Source organism: Trichoderma gamsii (genome assembly GCF_001481775.2).
Source record: "Trichoderma gamsii strain T6085 chromosome Unknown Scaffold_36.2, whole genome shotgun sequence".
In the NCBI taxonomy this organism is placed as follows: Eukaryota; Fungi; Ascomycota; class Sordariomycetes; order Hypocreales; family Hypocreaceae; genus Trichoderma; species Trichoderma gamsii.
The window spans coordinates 324,737-351,468 of NW_020171373.1; the positions used below are offsets into that span (position 1 = coordinate 324,737).

The following is a 26,732-nucleotide window of genomic DNA, read 5'->3' on the forward strand; positions in this document are numbered from 1 at the left end:
ACGACATGGCTGATGAATACGGGGCGGATCTTGGAACTGTTACTTTGTTTTCACGTGGCTGGCTTTTCTCATTGACTGGCGTAAAGGATACTGCAAAACTGGCATGGCATGGTACGGCATTGCATTTGCATTTGGTTCCTGCATTGAACAAGGTGTATATATGAATGGCTGCTGGCGGTGTGACATATAATTTTACTCATACCGGTAGCGGTGCAACATGAAAAGGGTATTAGACGACCTGTCAAACTTATCATGACAGACGGTTGCATTACTGGCCCCAAGCGATGGCACGTTTGGTTGAGTAGCATTTCAGCGTGCCATCGTAAGGGTGGCATATCAATCACAGCTCAATGCGGGCGTCCCCACAGAATCCCCAGTGAGGCTTTTGGGCAATCTAACTTGATCTGCTAGGGTGGTTTCAGGGTCCTCGATAGGAACTGCGCGAATGCAAGTATGGACACGCCATGATGCCTCCAATGCACCTGTTACTGCTATTTAGTAGTAGTAATTGATGAATGCAACAGACTCAAGATTGTATCACAACATAGAATCACTGGCTATGCCATCAATACAGCTTCAAGCAGGCATTTCCATACGCAGCAAGCTAGAGCTGCTGACCGACGCTATTCAGGGGCACCCTGTCTAAAAGGGGCGGGGCCGCCCAAAAGCGCAGGCCACATTGGGATAGCCGAAATTACCGGCCAGGGGGGCAGCCCCAGCAGCTTATCCAAAGTGCGATGCCTTGGTCTGTTCATCAAAAGAATACGAGGCAGATTGTCGGTATGCCGTATGTCTTTTTGCTTGCTTTGACCTGAACTAGTACCTAGGCAGTTTGGCCTCCTTTTCAACACGAGGAGGCTAGTGAGTGGCTTGATGGTAGCTGGGGAATGAGAATTAATAAATATGCTGATCCCCCGGATTTGGAGGCGCTTGAAAAGGGTCTCTTTTCGTTACTTCTGTCCATATCCAGTCCAGTCGCTCTTTTCAAGCTCAATTGTGATTTATTCGCCGTTCCTTAACAACACGACGTCCTTTCTGTAATACTACAAAAACCGGTCATTACCGACGACACACATTTTCATCACATACCACCGCAAACATGAAGTTCACCGGCCTTACCGTTGTTGTCGCCGCCCTTGCTGGCCTTGCTGCTGCCTCTCCCGCTCCCCTCGTGAACGGAAAGCTGGTCTGCGGAACGATGAAGGACAGCATCGTCACCTGCCCCTTTGGACAGATCTGCTTGCTTGCTCCGGGCGCTGATGAGAAGTCTGCCACGGGAGTCTGCCAGTCTCGCTAAGAGGGTGAGTTTTTTTTTGTTCTTTGTGCTTTGTGAAGACGAAGATGTAGTGGGACGCGTTACTAATGGGTGGTGACTCTTAGATTGACAATTCGGATTGAAGCGATGTGAAGGGGAGGTGGATGTAATGGGTTGATGGAGATGAGAACATTGAATTAAAGCGATTATAAGTGCTACGACTATTAAATCTAATAAGGCTTGTCTAGCCTGGACAAGCTCACTGTGAATAAAGTGCTGAAAGTACATACATATCGTCGCGCTACCGTGACGCTTTCTCTTTATCTTCTGTAGTGTTATTGTGAATTATAAAAGCTTGATCTGCCAAGACAAAAAAAAAACAAATCCATGCCGGCTGATAGATCGATCGACGCGACTTGAAGTTCAGAGTTCTGACACTTCCCGAGGTGAACTTTGCTGCTTTAGGAATGTGCGTTGAGAGCGTCAGAAGCATTGTCTCGAATATTGTTGCCTGATCTGAGTATATTTTGCTGAATGTATGTAGATGCGCTGAAAATGAGGAATTTTAGTGAGATTATTGTTTTGATACTGTGGATTGATGGTGCAAGTCTTTTATGACCCCATGTTGAAGATCTATCTAGTTGCATATAATGTGGACTTGTAGTTGGTGATCTTTGGATTATTTCCTATTCGGGTAATCGGCAGAATGTGCGACAGCATCTCTACATTTCTTTATCTGCTGCATCTACTACATCTACTACATCTACTACAACGTCTTGTTGATTGTGACGAGAGAAATAAGTACAACTTACCATAATGTAAGTGCTGCTGTTCTATAACATACACAGTGCTCTGAGCTACAGCAATCACATTCATAAACTCAATCTTTTATCTATCAAGGGCAAAGGCAAAATGCCCCAGCGCTTTACAGTTACGCGCGTCTATCATCCACAAGTTGTAACTCAAAATCTTATATACAGCTGCGAATACTGTTTAGGCGAGACATCTTCGAGTAAAACTACTTGTATAGATAGCGAATGGAACGCTATCCGTGGAAGGTATTGGGCAATACATATCTAGAAGCCTCAATCAATATTTTTCTCAACATTCTTTCCACAATGGCGATTCTCAACGCCCCGGTTGGGCCGATCGCATTGTAATGGGTGGCAATTGCACAAAGCCAAAATAGGCCCTGTTGTGAAGAGTATACACTAAACAGGAACTCTACCTATTTTAGGCATTGTATGCGAAGATATGGAAAGTTAATTATTGGAGCAGCCTGTAAACAAGTACTTGTACTGCTTTCTGCCCCTTGGTTTCTTTTCTCTTTTCATTTCCATTCATGAGCTTTTCCTTTGGCCACCTTCATTTTTCTTCTTTGGCGTCTTTCTTTTTCTTGTCTGGTTTCTCTCTTTTTTTCTTGATCAGGGATACGTTCTTTTTCTACTTCTTTTTTTTTTATAGTGGCCATCGTGACCTGGCTCTCCCTGGCTCTCCCTGGCAGTGGGCATCATTGCCCTTTTAAAATTTGACTTTAAAGAGGTTTGTGTCCGGTTATGGCAAGGGCGCCCTCTGTCCGCAGAGAGTGAGGATAAGAAGAGGATCCGGAAGTTAGAAGAAGCCAACAAGAAGTTGAAGAAGAGGTTAAAGGCGGAGATAAAGGCTAGAGAGAGAGGGAGGCGGACGAGCTGCAGGAGCAGCTGCAGGCCGCGAGGAGTCTCTCTTTGCAAAAGCTGAAACAAAGACGGACTTTCACGAATCCTACATGTGCATCGAGCAGGCCCTAGTGCTCGTTCTCCTCTTCTACAGCGTCAGCGTCCCCCGCGGCTTTGGCGGGCAACGAGGCCAAGCAACACATACCCATCACCACAACGTGCTGTTGGCCTTTGGCGAGGACGACAATTCACTTCGAAGCGCACTGGACATAGGCGATGTTAACTCCGCGCTTGGAAGGCCAAGGAGCTGCGCAACCGATGTAAGGATGCGGCGGAAGGGGAAACAACGGCGCTGGGCATTTGTGACTTGTCGTGGATCATAGGACGCATCACGGCTATGAGGGTTAAAGAGATAAAGGATGGAGGCTAATGGAAGTGCTGGGAATGACATAGATGGGCATGGCACTGATGGTGACGGTATATGGACGTGGATGATGGCAGATCCAATGGGTTTGGAGCCGTGATCTGTTTTTGGTTACTGTCTTTTTAGATATATGGGCATTTTGAGGTACTCATATCTACTACATATTGAGTCTTGGGAATAAAATCAGCAGTAGCAGCAGTAGCGGAAGCAATTGATGACTGTGAGTGAAGGTATATGGAATCTCTAGACTGAAAGCAAGAAAAATAGCTACAGGGTTGAGTGCTGGAGGGAGGGGGTACGAGTTTGGGACACGCTCAGCGGCTGTATTGGGTTAATCAAATAACGAGAATCTGTATACAATTGGCACATAGCTCCCAGCTTCTCACTCTACAATAATGCCAATGTCGAACAGTGATTATATTTCCCAATCATTCGATGCCTCGTAGAACTTGGCCTCACAACTTTAGCATTGCCGTCTTTCTGCTCAAAGATTAATCTTCAACCTGCCAGTTCTGCGTTGTAGTTCCCATGCCTCATCAATTTCCATATAATCACCCTGCCGTCTTTGGACTGGACTGGCAAGCCCGCAAGCCGCGAGGTCAGTAGAGAGGGAGCTGGTGCCGACGGCGATGAACCAAGGGGGACACCGACAACAAGAAGCCTCGAAGCAGGGCGACGAAACAGCGAGCGAGCATTGCCATGTATGTGGTTAGCTTAACCTGAATACGCAAGTAAAGAACAAGAAGAAGAAAGATGAGGAACAACTTGCCTCCCAAACTCCATTGGGCTTCAGATCCAGAAGCCATCTTTCTTTCAAAGGCCTGCGGAAGTTTTGCTGCTTGTGGCATTCCTATCCCCCAAAGAGTTTTGGCGGTGATGTTTACAACGCATTCGATCAAGACTGAACAAGAACCTGCACGTCGTTAAGGATGACAAACCGCCGTTGAAAACGGTCCTGAAGTAACCACTGCTGTCAAGAGTGACGAATCCCCGCTGGAAAGATTGACGAATCGCCGCTGAAAAGAATGACACACCAACGCTGAAACGAATGACAAAAACACACAAAAAAAAAAAAAAATCACGCTCCCGGGGCGCTGAAGCGCTGTATAAAAATACATGAAAGAGCAGAGGAGGATGGACTATGCCGTCGGGGGGGCGCGGGCCTGGATGCGCAGACTCTTAATCAGCGCGTCCGCGATGACTTGCCCAGAGCCACCTCTTCGACACTCGTCCATTTGATTCGAGATCCTGGCTATCTCTCCCAGTCGCGTCCAGTTCACAGAGACTACGACGACAACAGACTCTAGCTTAACTTGGATAGTGGCAAGAAAGGATGTGGCAAAACAGACCTTAGCACCGCCAAAGAACGAATTTAATGGCACGAGAAATGACAAGTAGCAAGATATATCAACACTATTAATACAGCTTCTATTGAAGCTAAACTGGTTATTAATGGGACATGTCAAGTATACGGTAGGAATAGAGGGCTTTCAGTGTAGGAATGTCTTGCAATTTTATCGAGCATTATATAAAATCCAATAATCCTCGCTGTTCTCAAGCTGGTCATACATGTTCCGAATGCTTCCAGGCTGGTGATAGACTCTTGTGAGATTGCTCAGCAACGACTCCCATTCTGGATCAAACACTGTTCCTTCTGGTCCCAAATCTTGCCATGTTCTTATAATCGCACGCTCTGGCGAAGCTTGTATAGAAAAATCTGTCCTACAAGAATTGCAACAAAAGAAAAGCTGAGTATTTTCTGCTGAGAATGCCATGTCGATAGCCATTGCGAAACTCGATCCATATCCATGTATATGATGGCATATATCTTCTCCTCTTAGATCCCGTCGTGATACCTTATTTCGAGCCCCAAGGACGTTCTGGATTGAAAAACTACCACTTTCAGCTCCAAGGTAAGTATAGACAGATAAATATAGATATCTTCCATCTATGATCTTGGGATAAAACGAAGAGTGTTCCAAGATGCCTTCGTCACTGATAGAAAATCTCTCTTTATCTGGGAAGTAATGTGGCTTGAGAAGGCTTTGAAGAATTTTCCGATGTTTCCAGCTTAATCTCTCTGATCGAGTATACTTGAGAGTGAGTTGGATGTGCCTATGCGCTGGCTTATGAAGGTCGTACGTATTGCGATTCGAAATGTCTTCGCGATTGGGCCATATGGTATCCCCTTCGCATTCTGGTTCATATATGTGGTAAGCTGGCACATCATACCAAATAACTTTATGAAGTTTGCAGCATTTGGCACAAACCCATCGATTGGGAAGAGATCTGGCGAGGCAGGTTAGATAGCGTAGCTTATCCTTGAGTGTAGCCAGCATCTCTCCCTTCCCAGAAAGGAAGTTCTGATGAATAATAACGCGTAGCGGGCGACAGGTTTGGTAGACGACCAGTAGGCAGTATGGAGAGAGGTTGTTGAGTATTTCCAGCAGGATTTCGAGTGGCAGCCGAAGGAGATAACTGCGAGTATGCGGTCGGAGCCGTTGGAAGCTGGAGAGGAGTTTAATGATATTCATGGTTAAATCGTCTTGCGTTTCTTGTTCTTTTCGTTTTTGTAGGTGTATGTCTTTGGGAAAGGGTTGGGATTTGGTCGGGTGCATGGGCAAAGTAATTTATTTGTTGTTCGTCAGTTAAGCCCCGTTGCAGTATTTGGATAATTAAAGCTAACCTTTCTATGGGCCAGAGGAAGTTTATTACCGAAGGCTCCTCTGTACATGGTCGAAAGAATTCTTCTCCGTTCTAATTTTAACAACATCAAGCGCAAATATACGGACACAAAGCTTGAATAACCAGCCAGTGCTGGAGTGGCGTCCTAGTTATACCCACAATACTGGAGAGAGAGGAGACGCCGACGCTGATAGGCCTCCACGAAGCAGCGTCGGGCCGTAACCGCGCCAGCCACTTACACTGCAACAGGCAATATTATGATGCGACTCGTTGTTGAAGTCGGGTACTTGGAGGCTAGCATGCTCGGTGAAAAAGTACCTAATGCTGCCTGCGTAGGAGATTAAGTTAGATGTTTCAAGAAGTGGCCTTATCTTCGAGCCGAGATGAGGTGGTTTCTCGACGGAATCTTGGTGACCCACGTAGGGCTGGCCGTAGCCGGAATCGAGACGAGACATCGTATACATATACCACCGCATTTGATACACACATGTCATAACGGAGAGTTACATAGCTGACTACGGTATGTACCTAGTTGTATTCTTGACACAGCGCTATCTGCATGAGTGTCTACATTCATTTAAGCTTTCTGAGCTTGTTGACGAACGAGACGCTCTCAGCTCGCCGTTGCTCTAATTATGGGTGCATGTGCGCATTTCATCCGTAGAAAAAGCCACGGAATGACACTAAAAAAGGCTTTTGGACGCAACAGAAATGATTCAAAGGAAAAGTTATCCAGCCTACTGCTACTATTGCTACTATTGCTACTATTGCTACTATTGCTACTATTGCTACTATTGCTACTATTGCTACTATTGCTACTATTGCTACTATTGCTACTATTGCTACTATTGCTACTATTGCTACTATTGCTACTATTGCTACTATCGCGACTACTGTTACTACTGTCACTATGGTTACTACTGCTGCTGCTGCTGCTTTAGAACCTACCTAGTATAGTACTATTATAAATATCAGACTACAAATATAGGTACCTAGGTAGTTGTTGGAAGGAATAACGGCAGAGCGTTCGCCTATTAGAGTTTAGCTATGTTTACCACCTTAGTATTTACTTCTCATTTGTTATCCTGGATCTTAGATCTCTAGTCTTACAAAACAAATTTCCCATCTCTTCATTCATTGCATCCAACAGTAGGTACCATCCTAGGTGGTGGAGGGATGAGCCCCTTTAGGGGAGGACCAGTGTGTAAGGGAACTAAGGGGGGAAACGGCGAAACTGAAGACGAGGGATAGGCAGTGAGAGGCGAAGTTGAACGAGCTGCGACAGCTTTATGTCATGGTGATCCGGCAGATTAAGAGTCGCTGGTCCCGATCAGCCGCCCTGGGACAGCATAGTTCCTTCTCCGCCGGTTCTCCTTAAGCGCCAGAAGCGTTTTTTTTTTTTTCTTTCAGCGTTGGCTTTGTTATTCTTTTCAGCGGCGATTCATCGCTCTTGACATCAGTGGTTACTTCAGGACTCTATTCAGCAGCGGCTTGTCATTCGTATCAGTGTTGATGCGTCATTCGTTTCAACGGCAGTTGATCAGGATTCTTCTCACCAGCAGCGTCTTGTTCCTCTTACCAACAGCTTGCTGTTCCTTTCAGCGGCGATTTATCATTCTTGACAACAGTTTTTGATCAACGATTGCTTGCAGCGGCAGTTTGTCATCCTTGACAGCAAGGGTAACTATAGACTTCTCTCTCTTCCCAACGGCGGTTTGCCAATTTTGGTCGCGGGAGTTTTCATTTCATTCATTCAAAGCTGATGAAGCTGGTAGGCAATTCCTTAGACATCTTTTGATTTGGTTACCTGGATTACACTAACCACGTATATGACACCACTCTCTCTTCGAACGATCCTGTTGGCCTTGCTCAAATCGGCGGCTTCCATCAAACAAGGCGACTTTGATTAGCGCAGCGGCTTTGCTCACCACTGTGAACGCTTTGAGCGGGGAAACAAGATTTAGTACTTGCTGCCCCCAACTTGTTTCTTCTTTTTCTTTTTTATGCCAAGTCTAGACTTACCACTTGTTATAAACGCATTTGCATATACGTTTTCTTCTTCTTCTTCTTCTTCTTCTTCCTCCTCTTCTTCTCCCTCTTCTCTTTTCCCCAATGGCTTCCTTTGTTGCCTGTTGGGGGGGCGGTGGTTGCCACCATTACCCTTTTTAAGGTTGACTTTTGGGGCATGTTGGTGCGTATGTATAACGCGGGCCCTCTGCTTGCAAAGGAGGAAATAAAAAATTAGGAAAAAAAGTAGATAGGAAGGTGAACGAAGTAGATAGGAAGGCGGGCGAGGTAATGCAGGCCTTGAAGAGAGGGAGATGAAAGGGTGGCGGAGAGGCATGAATGGGAGAGGGGATAGGAAAGGAGGGAAGGGCTGGCTTCGGACAAACAAGTTGATTTCGAACGGCCCCCTTGACCTCGATCAAACAAGATGCTTCGATCACCCTCACAACTATAAACCCGACGTCCAGCACGAAGCGCAAGATGTTGATCTATTGGGAGGCAAAGGTATCAATGGCCTTGCCCCAGCTCTTATGCCTTCTCCTAGCCCCGTACACCTAGATCTCTCATCTTGATTGATCCCGCTTCAAGACTTTCTCGAAAGAAAACCATCAGCGTGGGCTGGCATCATTGGGTAAAACTCGGCGACACATTGAAGCAGAAACAGTGTGAACATTGTGGATATTATCTTAGTGCATTGGTACCTAGGTAGTGCCAGCCAGTATTGAGTCAAGGTTTAACGAGCGTGTCGTTGGGAGCCACGCTTATGGACAATGAATATTGATGGGGATATAGGATTACTTGTCATAGGTAGATGGGCATGGGCTTATAAAGATACAGTGTTGTATAGGAAAACGTATCTCAAAATAAGCTGCATATCCATCCTGCAGGCGCCGGTTCGATACGAGATCTACCATATCCAGAAAGATAACTACTTTTCCGATTCTCGCGCCTCTTGTGGCGCTACGCATTAGGTCGAACACGCATCAGAGGATATAAATTCTTTAAAGGTTGGTATATATGATATTCTCCAGTTGACAGAGAAGTATTTGCTTTTCCTTGTGATCTTGGCCGGAAGCTTCAAAGGTTCACCCGGGAACGGCCTAGATGGTTATATATGGGTTATTCATCGCGAAACCGCATGCTCTTGGAGCTCGCTGTAGCCAACGATGTTGGACTCTATTAGAAAAACTCTATCAACACTACGTAGCACAAATCATTGCTATTTGAGGGTCCATATCTCCAAGACTGTTGAAGTCTCCACCACGATATAACTACATGTAGTAGACCACTGAATCCAATACGCAAAACATTTGTTGAAATCTACACCAAGCACAAAAATTCCACAAACCTCCATCACCCTTAATTCTTAATTTTAGGAATCATCTTTCTTCTCTCTCGCGTCATTCGGCCTACGTCTCCTAAGGCAGGTGCGGGCACGTCCCATCTAGCTTGATAAGCCCTTTATTTTGCAGACGATTGATGTCCCAAAGTCTTTTTACCGTCGTGTGTGCTGGGTTCATGATGGGAACGCTAAAAACCTATCATCAGAATCACTCCTCGCATTCTTATAGTGCGATAATGTTAACATACCGTTTTAGCGCGTAAAGTCTATCGAACGCTACTCTCGAGTTGTTGACAGTGGTATCGAGTACCGCACGCATATATGCCTTCCACTCGTCCTGAAGGGATGGAATTGCTATAGGACCTCCATTACGGGCATACCAGTTATCAAAGTCTCCAAATCGATCATAGAGAGCCTCGTAGGTATCGCAAAATTTGCCCCAAATGATCGGGTTGTTCATGTATGAGAAAACTAGGCCTGCATAAACGCGTCTAGTTAGCTACATGTAGTGTAATCGTCAAGATAGTATCGAGATGTTTAAGATTGAATCTCGTTACAGAACTTGCCTAGTTCTTTCACGCTTTGGAGTTGAGCGTCAATGGGCATTTTACTGAAACTTTTGGTAGTAACAGTATTGGATTGTTGAAACACCTATGGTTACATTAGTTATTTTGTCTACCCACACACGCACACACCCACACACCCACACACCCATACATGCACGCACGCACGCACGCGAAACAATAAAGAGGAGAGAGGAGACATACGTTGCCTTTCTTCCGGTTCGGCCTAGCCTTAAAAATAGTCAAACGGTCAAGGTGTTTTATATTCCCCAATTCCGCCAGCAGAAGTTGAACAAACGGTGCATCTTTGCCATCAAGCTTCCAGGCTGGACCATTTGGGTCTAGGATGTAATCCTCAATCAATTGACAAGGCACTTTGGGCCGAGGGTTGCTGGGCATGGGATTTTGGCGCTTCAAAAACCCTTTATCCAGCCATTCGTTGAAGAAGATTGATATCAGCTGGCCTTCAAAGACATGCTCCGCTAAAAGGTACCTTGGTCAGCTAAATTTGTTTACAGCATAGAGAAAGAAAGAAAGATATACTTTGGTATTTGGCCCGGTATACGCCTGCTGGAGTATTTTCATCGTCGGCAACAGTCAGCTGGCCAGCAGCCCAATTAGTACAAGAGGCAGAGGCGTTCCCCCAGTACCTTGAGATAGAGTCCCAACGTTTATGTTCTATACCATCCCATTGAAACGTTGAATCTGCTGGGAAAGCCGGATATTGGTTCAATCCGTACGGTGTGGTTGTTACGCCGCAGGCCTTCATCGTTTTGGGAGATATTGTAGCTGTGCCATCCACTCGTTTTCCTAGTTGCTCTTCTTCTTCATCGATTTCCGGCTCGCTCCTCGGCTGGTGGCCTGGAATCCAGTCTCCATCTTCTGGAGGGTCAATCGTGACATCGAAGTCAGTATAGCCGTAGACATATTGCATACTTACACATCCGCAACAAAAATCTTCTTTGCCCTTTTTGCGTTTCTTCTGGTCGGTTTCGCAACTGACACAGCTATCGCAACCGAATCTTGCTTGAATATTATCAAACATGTTGAGAATATTTTGATCTTGCAGGAAGGTCGAGATGTCAATCGAGTTTCCGCCACTGTAGCCCCAGCCATATAGCTTCCCCCGGCCGCCAAGTGAAGAATGGTCAGTCTCATTGTAACACTTTTTTTCGTCTTTAAGAAGTTGCTGTATTATAAACATGTCAGTGATTAATCTAGTCTCTGTTGCCTAATGAATTCCAACAGTTACTTACCGAGTCATAAGCAAATTCCGCCAGATCATCTCCGTTCCATCGAGCAAGTTTACTATTTTCGTCCATTGATCAGCATCTGAGTTCCATTATAAAGTAATTGTAAATATATAGACTTACGTGTTATTTTGAAATTGGTAGGCCAGAGGCCTATTTGTCCATTGTGTGTTAGTTTATATAATTACCTGCTTCCCACAGTGGACACAATCTTTACTAACGTTACCGCATAATCCGCACACGACAATTCTTGTTCCTTTTCGGAGGAGAAGGTGAACTCGGTCATTGTATTGTAGCTGACAGACATCTGTGAGAAAGGTTAATTTACGTGAATCACTGAACCTTTTTGGAAATCGCTCACGTTGGGTAGATCGATTGGTAGAGGAATATTTTGCCCTCCCAAGAGCAGTCTGCTTTTGAGACCAAATGTAACAATGCTGCTCAGAGCAATTCTTCCGCCATTTCCCAACCCATTATACAAGACGTCAGATTTCGATATAACAATGTTATTCTTACTGCGCTTTGCGAGACTCATATCTGACTCTGCATTCGAGATTGGGAAATATAACGTTGAATCGCCGAAATCAGACAGGATCCTGGTTTGTAACCGCCCGTTGAATGGAACAGCGTCCTCTCCGAAACTTCTTATGTCGGTTCCATTCATAGTGGCTATCCCATACTGAATCTGGTAGAATGGTTCAAAAGTAGCCATGTCAGCAGAATTACCGGCGTTGATAGCATGCCCACCTAGCGTCACCGGAACTTCATCACTTATGGCGGGATTTCCCTTGCCAGCTTCCGATATACTGAGAGATCCGATTCCCCCAACAGCATATGTAAAATTTGTGTTTCCAGATACGTGCAGGAATCCATTGGACTCTTGAATATGGAACGCTCCTTGATCAAGAGATGCCTACCAAGACAACGTGGTCAGTGGTACTGCGACAGGCACGGAAAATCGAGAGTCCACTTACCACCATGGAGAAGCCATAGAGGAAGTGAGCATTGAGCTTTCCTTTTATGTAAGCACCAATGCCTTCATCCAATGTCGACCCATCAACTGGACAGTCCTGAGCAGTCTGCCATAGTAATGGAGCTTGTACATCGTCACTGATATCGAAAGATTTGGAATCTTCAAATGTCGAATAGCCGCCGCTGGAATATTTTTTCTGCCAGTCCACAGGCGATGGAGCGAAAAATCTGCGTGTTAGATCTCGAGATTGGATGCCGGGCGAGTTGACAACAGAGTTCCAGTAGCCCTTGACATTTGAGTAGTCGATTCGGATGCTAGTGTTGTTGGTATCTCGGCGGACAAGACCCATGTTGAAATCGAAGTAAAAGTCGAAGACTGCTGAGGTTGGCTGTCTGTCGTCAAATCTTTTGGGAATGTATTGATCTAACTGATCAGCTACATGTTGCAACTCTCATAAAAGAAGAACCTTACCATGTGAAATCTGTATAGAGACGGCTCTTGCATATTGTTGTGAAAAACACTAAGAAATCGACACGAGTTAGAGAGTCGATGGCCTCATCCAAGGCTAGAGAAAGATCACCAACATGGTCTGGCAACTCCACCAGTGTACTCTCAATCCCTTGTTCCATGACTCGGAAGCAGCCTTCCACATCATCGCTAAAGCAAGCCACTCTGGCCTTGGAAATTCCAGACTGCAATGCGACTTTCGTGCCATGGCAATCTCGGAATTCGAACGGATCTGGCTCACTGTCTCGTTTAGTTAGTGGCGAAGCGACATGAGAATCGCCTGATATGAGAAAAAAGCCAAACCCGCCGTTACTTGGATCCATATTGGTTGAGCCTAGAGAGCCCCCAAAGTTAACTAGTCCATATTTTGGAGTGTATCCATTAGGAGGAAGGTATTGTGTTGGAAAAATATTCCTGACATCGACTAGATCAAATAGGGTGTCGTCGTTGCCAATGATAGACGGATCAGAGATTGTTCTAAGCGCATCCAGCTGTCCATTATCAAGGTCTACGGCCCATATCATCAAGCCTGAAAGCCCGAGTTGATTCGCGTAATCGATCTTGGCCTGTATCGTTTGAGCATCGTCAAAACTTGAGCGTCGTTAGCTTATGGCCATCTGATGAGAAAACTGGACGTCAAAGTTACTTACGAGATCCACGAGTTCTTTCCATAAGGCAGATATTTGACGGCTGCCTTTTGATCCCAGTAAGCTGTTGCGCCAGTTCGGCGAAGTACATCTGTAATCTCTTTACACGCCAGCTCTATCAGCACATTCACGCCAAGGACAATAATGAGTATGAGTCGAAAGTTACCTCTGAAAGATAAGATGCCTGCAGTGCCAGAACATGGACCTGCATCTCCTGGACCGCTAAAGGCACATCCGGGCTTCCAACAGCGAGGGTCTTTTAAAGAGAATGATCTGCCGTAAAATCCGAGACCCAAGACGATCTTTGATGGTTGAACTCCAACTCTCCAAAACTATCGCCAAAAACGGTCAGTAGCCTTCCAAAAGCCCATGCTTTTTGACCTTTGACTCACTAGATCAAGTGAAAGATCGATCTCTGTCAAGTTAGTATGGGCCAAGACCTGTTTGCCGATTGTATTGTTGCCATCCCACACTCCGTGAAGGTCATATGACATCAAATTCACCCAGTCAACATGAGGAACCATGTTCTCCAAGTCAAAATGGCGAAGGTACCAGTACGAGGTTGGGGCTGTAAATGTGACGATATAGTCGCGGCCGCTGGCTTTGATTGCGGCTCTCAGTTCCTTAAACAGCATAGCATAGTTTTCGCCATCCTTCTCAGTGCCGCCGCGGTCGTCGGCTCCAGGATACTCCCAATCTGCTTCATTGTAAGCTAATTTTGTTCTTTCGATTATACATTCGGGTTGATTGTGTGCGATCCGTAGGATGTCGAGATGAGATTGCTATAGGTCCTCGGTGGTATTATGGTGATACACTTACCGAAATCTGTCGAGGGATAAAAAAGAGCCATTAGCGAATAGTCAGATCAATTACAAAGACAAAGAACTTACCCAATCCATCATATCCAAAATTCTCTAAGAATCTCAAGGCATTTTTTATAAACACTGCTCGATTCGCCGCTGTAGACACCATAGCTGGAAACACGCTTTGCCACGGACCTGGGTCGCTAAATTTCCAACCTCCGAGGGCAATAAGCAGCTTCAAGTTCGGATTCCGAGCCTTGATGTCGCCAACTCTTTCATAAACATCAGGTGACACGCCGTCCATGTTAGTGATTCGAAAATCTGGAGTGATGTATCCAAATGCAACATTCAAGTGAGTCAGATAGTTGGCAGGAATTTCTCCAGCCTCCATAGTACCACATAGATGCTGAGTATTCCATGCTTCCCAGTATCCAACTACTCGTTTCTGAACGTTTGACGGAGGGCCTGGCGATTTTGGCTGATGACAGTTGGACTGGCAACCTTTGCCACAGAACTCGCTTGTTGTACCGCAGAAACCAAACTCTGAGCAGCAGACGTTAAGGGGGCAAGATTGTCCTGCTTTTGGCGCGAACTTGCCGCATTCTGCTTTGGCATCACAGTTGGACTGACAACCTTTTCCACAATACGTTGGGCCGTAACCGCACCAGCCGCTTACGCCGCAACAAGCGCCATTGGGACATGGCTGGTTCTTGGAGCAGGTGTAGCCGCTTTGCCCTGGTCCAGCCAGCCTAGCTTCGACGATGCCAGTTTCGCGCCATTTGTGATGCGATTGAGTGTGTCGGAGACCGTAAGCGCAGGAGGAACTGTAGTGGCATGAAAGCAGTACTGATATGAGCAAGAAGATAGAAGAGTAAAAGAATAAGAATCGACGCATCTCCATAGCATCACAAGGACTGATAACAGTCGATCATCTATAGCATCAAAATGCTTATATCCGACTCTCTGTATTGCAATTTTTCCTTGATACGAAAAGTTTCAAACTACATTACTTCTCTGTCTTTTACTCTATCCATATATACACAGATTGGCAATTTACAGGTTGTCATGGTAGCGAGTCGTGCGCAATCAACGAGCACGATCTCCCGAGCCCAAGAACTTGGTAATTCGATGGAGTGCGATATGAGGCTTGTTGGGCCCTGGAGCAGCCAGATGATGACAGTTTCCATTTCGAAACATCGACGGGAAGGGACAGATTCACCGCCAGGCAGCTGTTTGTCTTTCTCATTCTCTAATATGGCAAGGAGCTTTAGGCCTGCGCCACTATTGCAAAGCTCGGATGTTCCAAAATGGTCGTTTTCCCACACAGACTTTGTCCTTATTTTTTTTCGTCAGTAAATCTTGTTCTATCCATAAGGGTGCCTGCTCTCTTGCTTTGTATATGTATTCCAAAATATCTGAAAAGTGAATGATTACACTGGTAAATCATGGCTTAAAGAACAAAGTCGGAGCAAGAAAACTCTATTTTGCTTTCACTGATATATAATGTAGCAATGCCACCATCAGAGTACCTGAATCCCAATGTATTATTCGTGACTAGCCATTGCAAATTTGTATAATGAAGTACAAACTGCAAAGCTTTAGCCTAAATTTTGGCTATTTTTAGTCTCGGACCTGGCCGACCTCGGGAAGATCTCTCCAATGCTCAAATCTATTGTTTCAGGGAAGAAAAATGAGGTTTGTGTGTTTGCCTGCTTTGATAAGCCGCCATGCCAGAGCAGGTATAGCGATAAGACCCCGTGCCATCTCTCTGCTCCTGGAGTTTCATGAATCGCCTGCCCGCATATCATTCTCCGGGCACGACGGAGACAAGTATGCGAATAAAGCCACCGCACTTCTATAAATAAGTGGTTTGCCACGTCTTCGCCGCAAAAGCTGATGTAGATCTCGGCGGTAGGGGTGCGAAGAAAAACAGGGACCTGAAACTACTGTACATACACGAGTTGAAAACATGGACGCTAGTCTATTGGGGGAAAAGCCATCCCAGCACTTTAGTTGTATTGTTTTTAATACCTTGGCCACAGCTTGGTGGATCATATGTAGTTAGTTTATATGAAAGAGTATTTAGTTATTATACATACCAGGATGATATATGTAAAAACAGCAGCAGCAGCAGCAGCAGCAGCAGTAGCAGCAGTAGCAATGTCAGCAGCTGTAGCTGTAGTCCAAGAACCTAGTCGTAGTACCATCAATGGTAGTGTAGCCCGTGCTGTAGCTAAAGTGCCGGATAACTTCTGTTCCTGTTATTATCTACATTGTAGATACTACTGTAGCGTTACTGTCATGTGTGAGATTGAGAAATGTTTGCTGATTGTTTGAGAATTCCATTTTTAATCTTCGCGGACCTTGGGCGGGAACTTTTGTAAAGCCAAGAGCACGAAGAGGCCCATGCCAGGTCGCTGCGTTAGGCCGACTTTAACTACATAGGTCACCATTGAATACTGACGGCATAGAGAGACTGAAAAAAGCCAAGTATATTTGCATTATTAAGCGTTTAGAAGAAAATAATTCGCGGTAACCATACTCAAAGTAGAAAGGGGACTTCCATTACACGGCACCCTCGAAGCGGTCGGTATTTGCTATCGGGCAGCATCCTTCTCAATGACCTTCATGTTTGCATTACTCGTATCAATTACGGCCCTCACGCTATATTTCTGCTAAAATTCCATCTTTGAAGTGCGGAAGGCAGCATTTGTCTTGAAAATGCCACACAATATGCCCTCGAAGCGGTCCATGCGGTCGTGAGGGAAGATGTGTTAGATCATAAGACAAGTCTCTTCTTCAACCTGTTTTCTGCAACTCCACATTAGCAATATATAGCCACAGAACAACTTTTTGCTACATTCTTACCAGTGCTCGCGTTTTGAGTGCAACAATGGACCTTAATAAGCTTTTCGTTACTCTTTTTCTACTTGCTCTCCGGGCTCATGCGTTCGCATTTCCCGCTCCTGTTTTGACCAATGAATCAACTGCCGCTATCGAATGCAAAAAACATACGGTTCACAATGGCGACACCTGTTTTAGCATCACCAGGGCGAACAACATCACCTATACACAAATTCTCGCTTGGAACAACGATCTCAGACCTGCCTGCGCGTAAGTCTAAGCCACGGAGATGGGTATAATGGCTCTGCAGCCAAGGAAAGCTAATTGTATGAAAGAAACATAAAGGAATTCTTGGGCAAGAATATTTGTATCAGCAACCCTTCAGGCAAATTATTCATTCCCAACAACTCGCGCGGAGCCACGACTACTATCTCCACCCAAGCGTAAGCTTTCTTCATTCCAATGAATAGCCTGCAGAAGCTTACGCAACTTGCACAGACCTAAGCCGACTCCAGTACTTGATAAGACTAATGAGCATTGTGGGCAATTCTATAAAATCGCCAAAGGAGATGACTGTTCAACTATTGAAGCCAAGTTTGGCACATCGCTGGAAGATTTGTAAGTCACCAAGTCACCTCGCTGTAAATCGCACGATGATACTGACAGATGATGAAAGCTTATTTTTAAATCCAGAGGTCGGCAGTAATTGCACTCACTTTTTGTTGGATTACTATTACTGTGTCAGGCCAGTGGGAAATATATCTACTTACCCAGGATATGGCGGAGCTCAAACTGATGATGCCATGTGGGTTGAGCTGCCTATGAAGTCAGTACCGAGGAGGGATATTATGGCCTCGTATAGGGCTAGCAAGCCAGTGATCCCGATGGCAAATGGTACACGCCGAGATTGCAATTTGTAAGTGCACTTTGCCAAATTGAAAGGAGTATCTCTTTGCTTATTCTGCTCCGAGGTACTTTTCGCTCGAAAATGATACCACAGATTGTTTGGGATGGGCTTACCAGGCAGAAACTTCACTCGCGGTGTGTACAATCCTACCATCTTCTTACGCTGTGTGAAATACTGACTTGGTTGTGGTAGGAGTTCATGTTGTGGAATCCATCCTTGAGGGAGGACAAAAGGAACATTAACTCCAGTGGCAGTAATGATCCGCAGCCATGTACGATCTCTGCAAGCAGCTCATATTGCCTCATGTTGACCCTCCCTTCTCCAAGTAAGACTTTTTTTTCTTCTCTTCACCGAGACTCTCTACCCCTTCATGAAGCATATGTGTGAAATTGGAAACGAAATGTGGCTCATATGTTGTAGCTCCTGATCCTGTTCAAAGTCCACCGAATCCTCGAGCGGTTGGAGAGGCTGCGAACTGCACCGAGTGGTTTCTCATAGGGCCTCAATCCACATGCGACACAATCATGGGCCTGAACAACTTGAAAAAGAAAGACTTTTGCTTAATGAACCCTTCCGTTGGTAAAGACTGCAAAGGCCTAGTTGAAGGCACATATTATTGTATTTCGACGTACCCCGGCGGAAATCAGCCCTACACCGAAGACGACGACGACGACGACGAAGATGACGACGATGACGAGAAGCACACAACAACGACTGATCTCGCGGTGACTAAGAGTGTTTCACAAAAGTACACAAATACCACTGCAACATCCACTGACTTACATACGCCAACTCCAACACAAAGCGGCATGGTCGACCGATGCAGCAGGTTTTACAAGGTGAAGAAAGGAGACGAATGCTCCGGTATTGCCGCTCATACGAAAATCGACCTCGAAGATTTTTATAAATGGAATCCGGCCGTCAAGGTTGACTGCTCTGGACTTCAAGCCGAGGTATACGTTTGTGTTGAGCGCACCGGACCTGAAATTGCGCGGCCTGCAATGATCCCTGGGTTAAAGACGGTGGCTGAGCCCAAGATGACTACTGTGATGGTCTACTGAAGGTTTCACTACGCCAGTTGCGAGGCCAAGCTGGTATGGTAAACCACTATAGAGCCATCTTTCAGCATGAAGTTGGGCGACGAGTATTTGGCACTATCGAGAGCCCATGGCATAGCCCCCCCTGGTGACTTTGACACGTTGAACCCTACTGTCAAAAGGGCTGCTTGGGACTTTAGGCCAACGTCTACGTCTGCATTGGCATTTGATAGGACCAGAGAGAATCACGCTCTAGTTTTAGCGCACAATATAGCCATGGCTTTTCTATCATAGTAAATTAGCACAAAGCCTATATGTATCATGTGCCTTGGGATGAATGAGTGTTGGCCGCGGCTTTCTCCCCTACTATTTAAACTACTTCCATACAATCGATCTCATGGCTGAAATATCGGCAGTATATAACCCTTCGAGGGCAAGTATAATGTAGTTAAAGAAGGCAAAGCTTCAAACTCACGGCGGGTCAGTCCTCGTAATCCAAGGCATCCAAGGCATCCAAGGCATCCAAGGCTGCTTGTACGTCGGGATTTCCCCCCTTTTCAGCGCGGGCCCGCAAACGTCCTTGTTCGTCATTGTAGTCCCAGATGGGGCAATCGGCCCATGGGCTGTCAATCTCAGGCTGGAATTCATCCCGTATTGTACCACCATCTCCGGGCTTCGCATCATCTGGACGATCCTCCCTCGGAAACAAGCAGGGCCCCCCTTCGTACAAAAACGAGTCCACTTCTCTTTCAAGCCAAATTGCTCGGCCATGAACTACAGCGAAACGAGAGACATCCAAGCCAATCTTGACTTTGGGGCGAAGTGCGGCATCTCTAGTGTGCCAATCCAGACTGTCGCGCATCTCGTCCAGCAAAGCTTTGTAGCTGTCACCGTCGTTTAAAAAGCACAAAAAACTGAGCTCAACGGTCCGGATAGTGACTGGCAGTGCCTTCAAGAGAGACATTACATCATCTTGCCGCACAAGGAATTTTGATAGCCCAAAGTGCCGGAGCTTCGGCCACCGCTCTATGGGCAAGATATCGAGGAGGGGGGTGAAGTGGTAAGATATTCCATTGTTATCCAGCTCGCGATTTACGCCTGGTAAATCTCCCTGATCTGTTCTCAGATGAAAGTGTTCTAAATCCTCCGATGCCTCTGCCAATGCACGTCGCATGCGTCCATTCCGAAACGACTCCCAGTCGGAACTGGGCTGTCCGCCAGCGGTAAGAGCGAGATCGAAGCGGCGGAAACCAGGTCTGCGGAGAACAGCGACTAGTTGGTCGTATTCTGGGCAGGCATGGTCAAAAAAGTGGCAGGTCAAGCCTGTTGGCAGCTGATGGACGTCGAGAACAAGCTCCTTTACCGACAGCGCTTTGTTATCCGCGAGGCAACGAATGACTTCTCGAAAGCCTCGCCATTGCTCTTTTTCAGCCTCGGTTTCCCACGGCTCGCATCTCGCATAAGAGTAGGTGCCCGGCCAACCGCGCGGAATATTGTAGTTGAAGCCATATGGAAGCGATCGAAGCATCGGTGTCTTGTACAATGGGTTGAATAGTATTCCATGAGCTGCTGGGGTCAACGTGATTCTCTCGAGAGCCGGGAAGCGTTCTAGGCCGTATTCAAATGCTTTGATATCGCTACCGTTTTCCAAAACCTCGTTTTGCTGGTCTGCATACTCGCAATAGAGCAGCCATGATTCAAATACAGGCATTTGAGCCTTTACTTGCTCGTCTATGGCTTTTTCAAAGGGAAAATGGATAGCGTACATGGCTCGCCTGTTCAATATCTCATGCATGTTCTCTTTGCAAGCGTGTCTGTATTCACAGGGTGCCTCGCGGGACTCCAATTCATAACCTTCACATCCAGAACGAGGGTTGCCGAATCGGGCCTCATCCCAGATAATCTCTTTCACACCATGCCTGTAGGTCTCATGATCCGCGATGGAGCGAAAAACTTCAATGTCTATCGGATTCGCGCTTATGAAAACCCTAGAGAGCGGTAAAGGTATGTCGGAGAATAACTTGGACGCCAGTCTCAAGCTCTTGATGTCTTTACCCGTCAAACAGCGAGAGATTGCATCCAACAGCTCCTTGGGCAAACGCGTGAGCACCATTGTAACTGGACGATATTGAAAGCTGTATGACTGGTGACTGACAAGCCAGAGAATGAAAGAATAAAGAGAAGAGAGGAGGGAGGGAGAAATCTCTGTGCATCTGCGTGTTTCTACAGTCCGTGCGGCAGCCATCCGATGGCCCTTGGCACGGGCAAACAAGTGCTTTTAGCGGCGGTGAGCTCGTAACAGCAAAAGATGTTTACGCTTTCAGCCCAGTGACGATAGGCAGAATCACAACGGTTGATGAAGTACAAGTCAGTACCTATATATGCATATATTGATCAGTTTTACAGTGTTTTGTCAAGTCCATATTCGGGCTTGTGTTACTGTTTCTGTGTTAACTGGAACTCTTGCATCTTTTTGGTCAACTGTCCGTGCACGGTTATTCATATTGGGTCCTTGATACGCATTGACAACCATGTAGAAGAAAAAGAAGAGGAAACAATAGTAATTATTATTATGTCATCTACGTAACTAGGCATTCAATATCGTTTGCTGCCACAGATGTATAGCATATGCCTCCATCACCACAATATTATAATACAGAAAATTCTTATTATACGTAATGGCATCCAAAGATTGCATTTAGATGCGTTGATAGGCCAGAGCTGGTGTGCTGTATAATCATCCCCCAATTATAGTACTGTACCTGTAGTATGCAACATGCCTAGTCACCTCTGACCGACCCATTAAAAGATCATTTCTTGGAAAGCACAGACGCCCATCTCAACCCAACGCTAGACTATCTGCTAAATTGTTTGCATGTAGCTTACTATCCTACGCAGGGAGCAAACTCTGCCAAGAGTGAATGCTGGCGCCCAAAATACGCTGCTATTGAATCCTTCGTCACCAGGACAGCATGTCAAAAGCACCTCTGGTACCCAAGAGCCGGAGCTCGCTGATATAGAAGAATGATGTTTGCGATAGCCTACCCTTAGCTCTTATCTATTGTGGAATAATATGCATATCCCTTTTTATCGCCTGTCACTTTTGCAATGGTAAAACATGATGGTCTTGATGCAGTTTGATGCAAGTCTATTGTTGTATATAACTTCTTTTTTCAATCCATCCGGCTCCATGGCCTATGTGCAGGGGTATTCATCTCACGCTACGTATAAAATCTTTTTCTCCTCAAACTTACAGCTTGACAATGACCTTGTTGGCAGCGGGCTGCTCGTCCTCGGTGTTCCAAAGGTTGATGTTCCATCTGGGCTTGTCTAGTGCGAGGGAAAAGGAACTGGGTCAGCACTGCATGAAACGAAGTAATTTGACAGAATGAAGGAAAACAACTCACAGTTGAAGGGAATGTTGAAGCGCTTAGGAGTCTCGCCCAGCTTGGCCAGAGCAGCGACAGCCTCGTCGTCCAGGTCGACCTCCTGGAAGTTCTCGGCAATGCGAGCCTTGGTGACGGACTTGGGGATGACGGTGTGGCCGCCAATCTGGGACCAGGCGAGGATGACCTGGGCGGGGGTGACGGTCTTGCCCTGCTTCTTGGAGAGGCTCTCGGCGACGGCCTGGACCTCGGGGGTGTTGACCAGCAGGGGGATGCCGCTGGAGTTGTTGCCAAAGGCAGAGTAGGCGGTGATGACGATGCCCTTCTTCTGGCAGTACTCGATCAGGGGGTAGTCGGGCAGGCGGGGGTGGCGCTCGACCTGGTTGGCGGCGGGGACGACGCCGGTGGCCTCGATGATGGCCTCGAGCTGTAGAGTTGTCAAGTTAGCTGTCTAAGTCTCGGTATCCAAGCACTTAAGAAGCCACGTACGTTCTCAATGGTGAAGTTGGAGACACCGACGGAGCGGGCCTTGGACTTGGGCAGCTCGGTCACGGCCTTCCAGGTCTGGACGATGGACACGTTCTTGTTGAGCAGGGTCTCAGTGCCCTCGGCGTTCTTGGGGAAGAGACCGTTGCCAGGGGCAAAGGCAACAGGCCAGTGGATGAGGTAGAGCTGCAGTGAACAAGTTAGCAAACCAGCGCGTTTCTCCCTTCATGCAAGCTTCCAACATACGTCGAGGTAGTCGAGGCCAAGCTCCTCGAGGGTGTCGTCCAGAGCGGGCGCAACGTCCTCGGGGGCGTGGGAGCTGTTCCACAGCTTGGAGGTGATGAAGATGTCCTCGCGCTTCAGGCCGGGCACCTCAGCCAGAGCCTTCTTGATGCCCTCGCCGACCTCCTTCTGGTTGGCGTAGACCTTGGCCAGATCCAGGTGGCGGTAGCCAATCTTGAGCGCCTCGTAGACGCCGGCGCCGACCTCGCCAGGGCCGGCCTGCCAGGTGCCGTAGCCGATCTGGGGGATCTTGTGGCCGGTGTTGAGGGTGACAGTTCGTCCGGAAGACATTTTTGCGGTGATGCTGAATGTTCGTGAGTAGCAGGTGTTGTTGGTGGTTGGAAATGCGCGGTGGCTGAGACGAGTCGAGGAGAGGAATGAAGAGATGGGGAGGAGGGACGGTCGAGACAGACGCAGGGCCGCCATTATTATATGTCGATATCGTCACTATCAGTAGCCACAAAAGCAAGCCATGGCGCGTCACTATGGGGGGGGAGCTTGGGTCATATTTTCCCCATCCAGGGCGTCCCATCCCCATATCTCTGTATCCAGCTCTATCCATTGCCTTCTGTGGGGAACATCGGCGTTTATGCACCTTTGGAGAGGAAACCGGGTCGAAAGCGTGCTTTTTGTCTTTTATTCAGCAGCAGTCTCCATCATAGATGCCTTGCCTGATTCATTCGTGGTGGCTCTCAGGCCGTGCTTCCAAAAGATGATGCACTCTATTGTTTGAAATGGTGGAATTTGTCTCATCATCTGAGCAATTCGTCCATCTGTTTGTCTCTTTCTGCCTACTCTATCTGACGGTCAAAGCGTAAGAAGGGGAAAAAGACGAAGATTCCAAAAGTGCCCCGCGGCCCAAAGAGGAAATCGGAGACGCTCGAAAATTTTAGGTGATGAGGGGCTTAAATTACGTACATGGCAGAAGCCGTGCTAGAACAAGGCACGGAGCCGCCACTGTGACTAGCAAGAGTCTGGCTTGTGGGGGTCTGGATTCGATGATAGTTTTTTGAGGCAAGTATTGCCCGTGGGCTGGGGCGGATTTAACAGTTTGTGTGTCCAGGTGTTCGAAAAGAGCAATAAAGGGTCATCATCAGTTTGACTCTTTGGTAGCACCTTGATGGCAGAAACCAGCTGGGCGAATCAGACGAGGCTCCTAATCCTCAGCCCACGCAAGTAGTATAATGCGAGATAGTGTCTGTGCCAATCAATGAGTTCCTCCTATGTTGAAGCCCTCCGCCAATCTCTCCAAATCTCCTGCCAATCACGCAGAATTGCCCTGCATGTCACCATTCCATGTGCGCTACTCCGAGATACATTATTCACCCAGCATTCCCCTCTACCCCACGCAGTTGCGTCGCGGTACCACCGTCTCCAACGCCACCTTTAGCGGGACGGAGAGACTTGCCTGTCACTGTGTCCTCGTGGTGGAGAAACGAACCGCTCCAATGGCGAATCCAAACTTGGCTTGAGCGGCTGATAGATTGTCCGCGGTGCAGCAACTACCTACAGTACAGTATTCTCAGGCACTCTCCATGTGGCGATTTGCTCGCCGGATGATAAAGCCGCATCTCGGATCACGGATAGACGGACAAATATCCGACCACCGGCGGCTTATCTTCTAGATTACTAGGGGCCAGCGTTCCCTCCCGTCTTTTGCAATCGGCCTTTGAACGTTTTTCTCCTGTGGAACCAGCTAAAGCGGCTGGCTGTATGACAACACGAAGGGAAACTCATCCCGCGAAGACCCATCCCCGCGAAAACCCATCCCGCAAAGCTTGTCAACTTTATTAGCAGTTGAATTGACCGATGACAGACTAAACTGACTTGAGAGAGGGAAAAAAAAAGTATGAGGCAAGTTAAGCCGCCTTCTAGAAGCCTTCTTGTTTCCGAGCACCACGTGTTTGTACTCCACGTCAAACATTCATCACAGCAGCACCAACGTCGCTTGTCCATCTCAAGCCCGTTTCTCTTGTAAAACACGTTGATATCCTTTTTACAAACTGTTGAGCTGCCATCCCACATGTTCAACAGAAGTTGTCAGAGTGCCTCGCATCATGTCACGAAGCTCCTGTTTGTCGGTTTTGACCTCCTGAATCACCAAACTATCGCTACCTGTAGAAATCTATTTGCGTAAAGGATAACACCCAGCCGAGATCTTTCTTTTGTTCTCTTTTTAATGGCTGTAGGAAGAGCAAACTGTTTCAATGTCAAAAAACGGTGAGGGTAGCTGCTTTGGCGTGTCAAACGAGAATAAGTCGCTCCAATGAATCAGTATTTGGAACAGCAATAACACCATAGACTCCTTCTTGCAGGAGGCGTATAAAGACGATGATAATGTCGTTGTAAAATAGCCATCTTTAATTTTTCGATAGCATTAGATTCAATTCGATAAACAACTCCAGCAGGACCTGACACTCTTTCGAGGCCTCATCATGGTCTTCCCATTGTTCACTATGCCCTGCCTCCACAGTCATCACCATCAACCCCCTATTCTTCACTCTCGCGACTCCTATGATGATGGACATATATCATCCTCAGCAGCAGTTGGCCTCACTGTTGGAATCACCCTCATTGTAGTCATCATCGCCGCCATCACTTACCTTTGGTGCTGGCGCCAAAGTCACCGCCGGCGATCTCGACGACGACGACGCTCCGAATCGCGCCATCGCCGCAACAACCAACAAGAGCAAGCGAATGCTGCTGCGCGTGGAAACGATGAGAGGGCAAATGAAGTCGAGCAGGCGCCTCAGGGACAGAATGCCGCTGCCCAGAATGAAGAGGGACCTCCACCACCTGCTATACCCCTGACGGTTCATCATCACCAGCATGACGACAAGCATTTCCACGGCCACTGCCATGACCATCATGACCAACAACATGATGATGAAGCTGCCCAAGACTCTCCTAGTGATTCTGATTTTGATCATCGTCACGTAAACTACCATCGCCACCGCCGTTTCAACCGCGCCCAGCGTATCTTTCATCCACAAGATCCCATTGCAGAGGCTGAAGAGCCAATCCAGCCGCAGATTCGACTAGCAGACTTGGAGGCTATTTTCAATGGACTAGATGTACCGCTGGCGAATGATCGTGCTGATGTCGCTGCCAAAGAAGAGAAGAATGGGCGGCGGGAGAAAAAGGAAAGAGAAAAGGGGCAGAAACGGCACCATCGCCATCCCCATCGCCATCGTCATCACTGCCACCATCGGCATAGGCGAGTGGTAGCTCACTGAGGGGAAGAATGGAAGAAATTGGAGGACTGGAAAGTGGTTCGATAAGTTAATTAATTGAGAGCACGTAGGGAGATGAGATGTATGAATGCAATGTTAATCGTTCTGTTATCCGAATGTATCCGGGAATCATGATGAGCAATCTGTCCAATCCACGTATACGTTATAAGTAACTAACAAAGAAGTTAACAGTTGCCACTAAAAGAAAATCATATCATTTCTCATTTAAAAAAGCCCCAGCACCGCACACCAAAAGAAGTTGCAACACTTCATGCCTCCCCTCTTTCACCTTCAGCTGTACCCTCAGTATGCTCGACCTCTTTCAAATGTTTCGAATGACGTGATCCTCTACTGCTGCTAGACCGTCGTCTATGTCGTTTCTTCTTGTTATAGATTTTGATGGAATCTCCGTAACAGCAGAGGAAAGTACAAACGCCGACAATGAA

The 26,732-nt window shown here is 46.9% G+C and overlaps 6 protein-coding genes across 6 annotated transcripts; 3 read left to right on the forward strand and 3 right to left on the reverse strand.

The window, feature by feature from the left end:
• Positions 1-1,099: 1,099 nt before the first annotated feature.
• TGAM01_v208554 (hypothetical protein) lies at positions 1,100-6,971 on the forward strand (the record flags this gene model as incomplete). The annotated part of the gene is made up of 2 exons (XM_024550361.1): positions 1,100-1,279; positions 6,756-6,971. 2 exons carry the CDS (start codon positions 1,100-1,102, stop codon positions 6,969-6,971), a joined length of 396 nt encoding a protein of 131 aa, XP_024404916.1.
• A 2,620-nt stretch (positions 6,972-9,591) lies between these two features.
• TGAM01_v208555 (chitinase) lies at positions 9,592-16,519 on the reverse strand (the record flags this gene model as incomplete). The annotated part of the gene is made up of 15 exons (XM_024550362.1): positions 9,592-9,859; positions 10,230-10,413; positions 10,475-11,120; positions 11,188-11,239; positions 11,305-11,334; positions 11,403-11,488; positions 11,543-12,094; positions 12,156-12,581; positions 12,676-13,252; positions 13,312-13,640; positions 13,701-14,005; positions 14,199-14,957; positions 15,169-15,439; positions 16,211-16,369; positions 16,475-16,519. The coding sequence occupies 15 exons, from the start codon at positions 16,517-16,519 to the stop codon at positions 9,592-9,594; spliced, it is 4,689 nt and encodes a 1,562-aa protein (XP_024404917.1).
• Positions 16,520-17,004: 485 nt separating this feature from the next.
• Positions 17,005-18,923, forward strand: TGAM01_v208556 (hypothetical protein; the record flags this gene model as incomplete). The annotated part of the gene is made up of 5 exons (XM_024550363.1): positions 17,005-17,225; positions 17,291-17,398; positions 17,454-17,573; positions 17,701-17,871; positions 18,692-18,923. 5 exons carry the CDS (start codon positions 17,005-17,007, stop codon positions 18,921-18,923), a joined length of 852 nt encoding a protein of 283 aa, XP_024404918.1.
• Positions 18,924-19,380: 457 nt separating this feature from the next.
• On the reverse strand, positions 19,381-21,012 carry TGAM01_v208557 (hypothetical protein; the record flags this gene model as incomplete). The annotated part of the gene is made up of 1 exon (XM_018810993.1): positions 19,381-21,012. The coding sequence occupies one exon, from the start codon at positions 21,010-21,012 to the stop codon at positions 19,381-19,383; it is 1,632 nt and encodes a 543-aa protein (XP_018655794.1).
• A 1,060-nt stretch (positions 21,013-22,072) lies between these two features.
• Positions 22,073-23,479, reverse strand: TGAM01_v208558 (aldehyde reductase 1; the record flags this gene model as incomplete). Its single annotated transcript, XM_018810992.1, has 5 exons — positions 22,073-22,094; positions 22,154-22,229; positions 22,307-22,712; positions 22,775-22,957; positions 23,018-23,479. 5 exons carry the CDS (start codon positions 23,477-23,479, stop codon positions 22,073-22,075), a joined length of 1,149 nt encoding a protein of 382 aa, XP_018655793.1.
• A 2,009-nt stretch (positions 23,480-25,488) lies between these two features.
• On the forward strand, positions 25,489-26,289 carry TGAM01_v208559 (hypothetical protein; the record flags this gene model as incomplete). The annotated part of the gene is made up of 1 exon (XM_018810991.1): positions 25,489-26,289. The coding sequence occupies one exon, from the start codon at positions 25,489-25,491 to the stop codon at positions 26,287-26,289; it is 801 nt and encodes a 266-aa protein (XP_018655792.1).
• Positions 26,290-26,732: the final 443 nt, after the last annotated feature.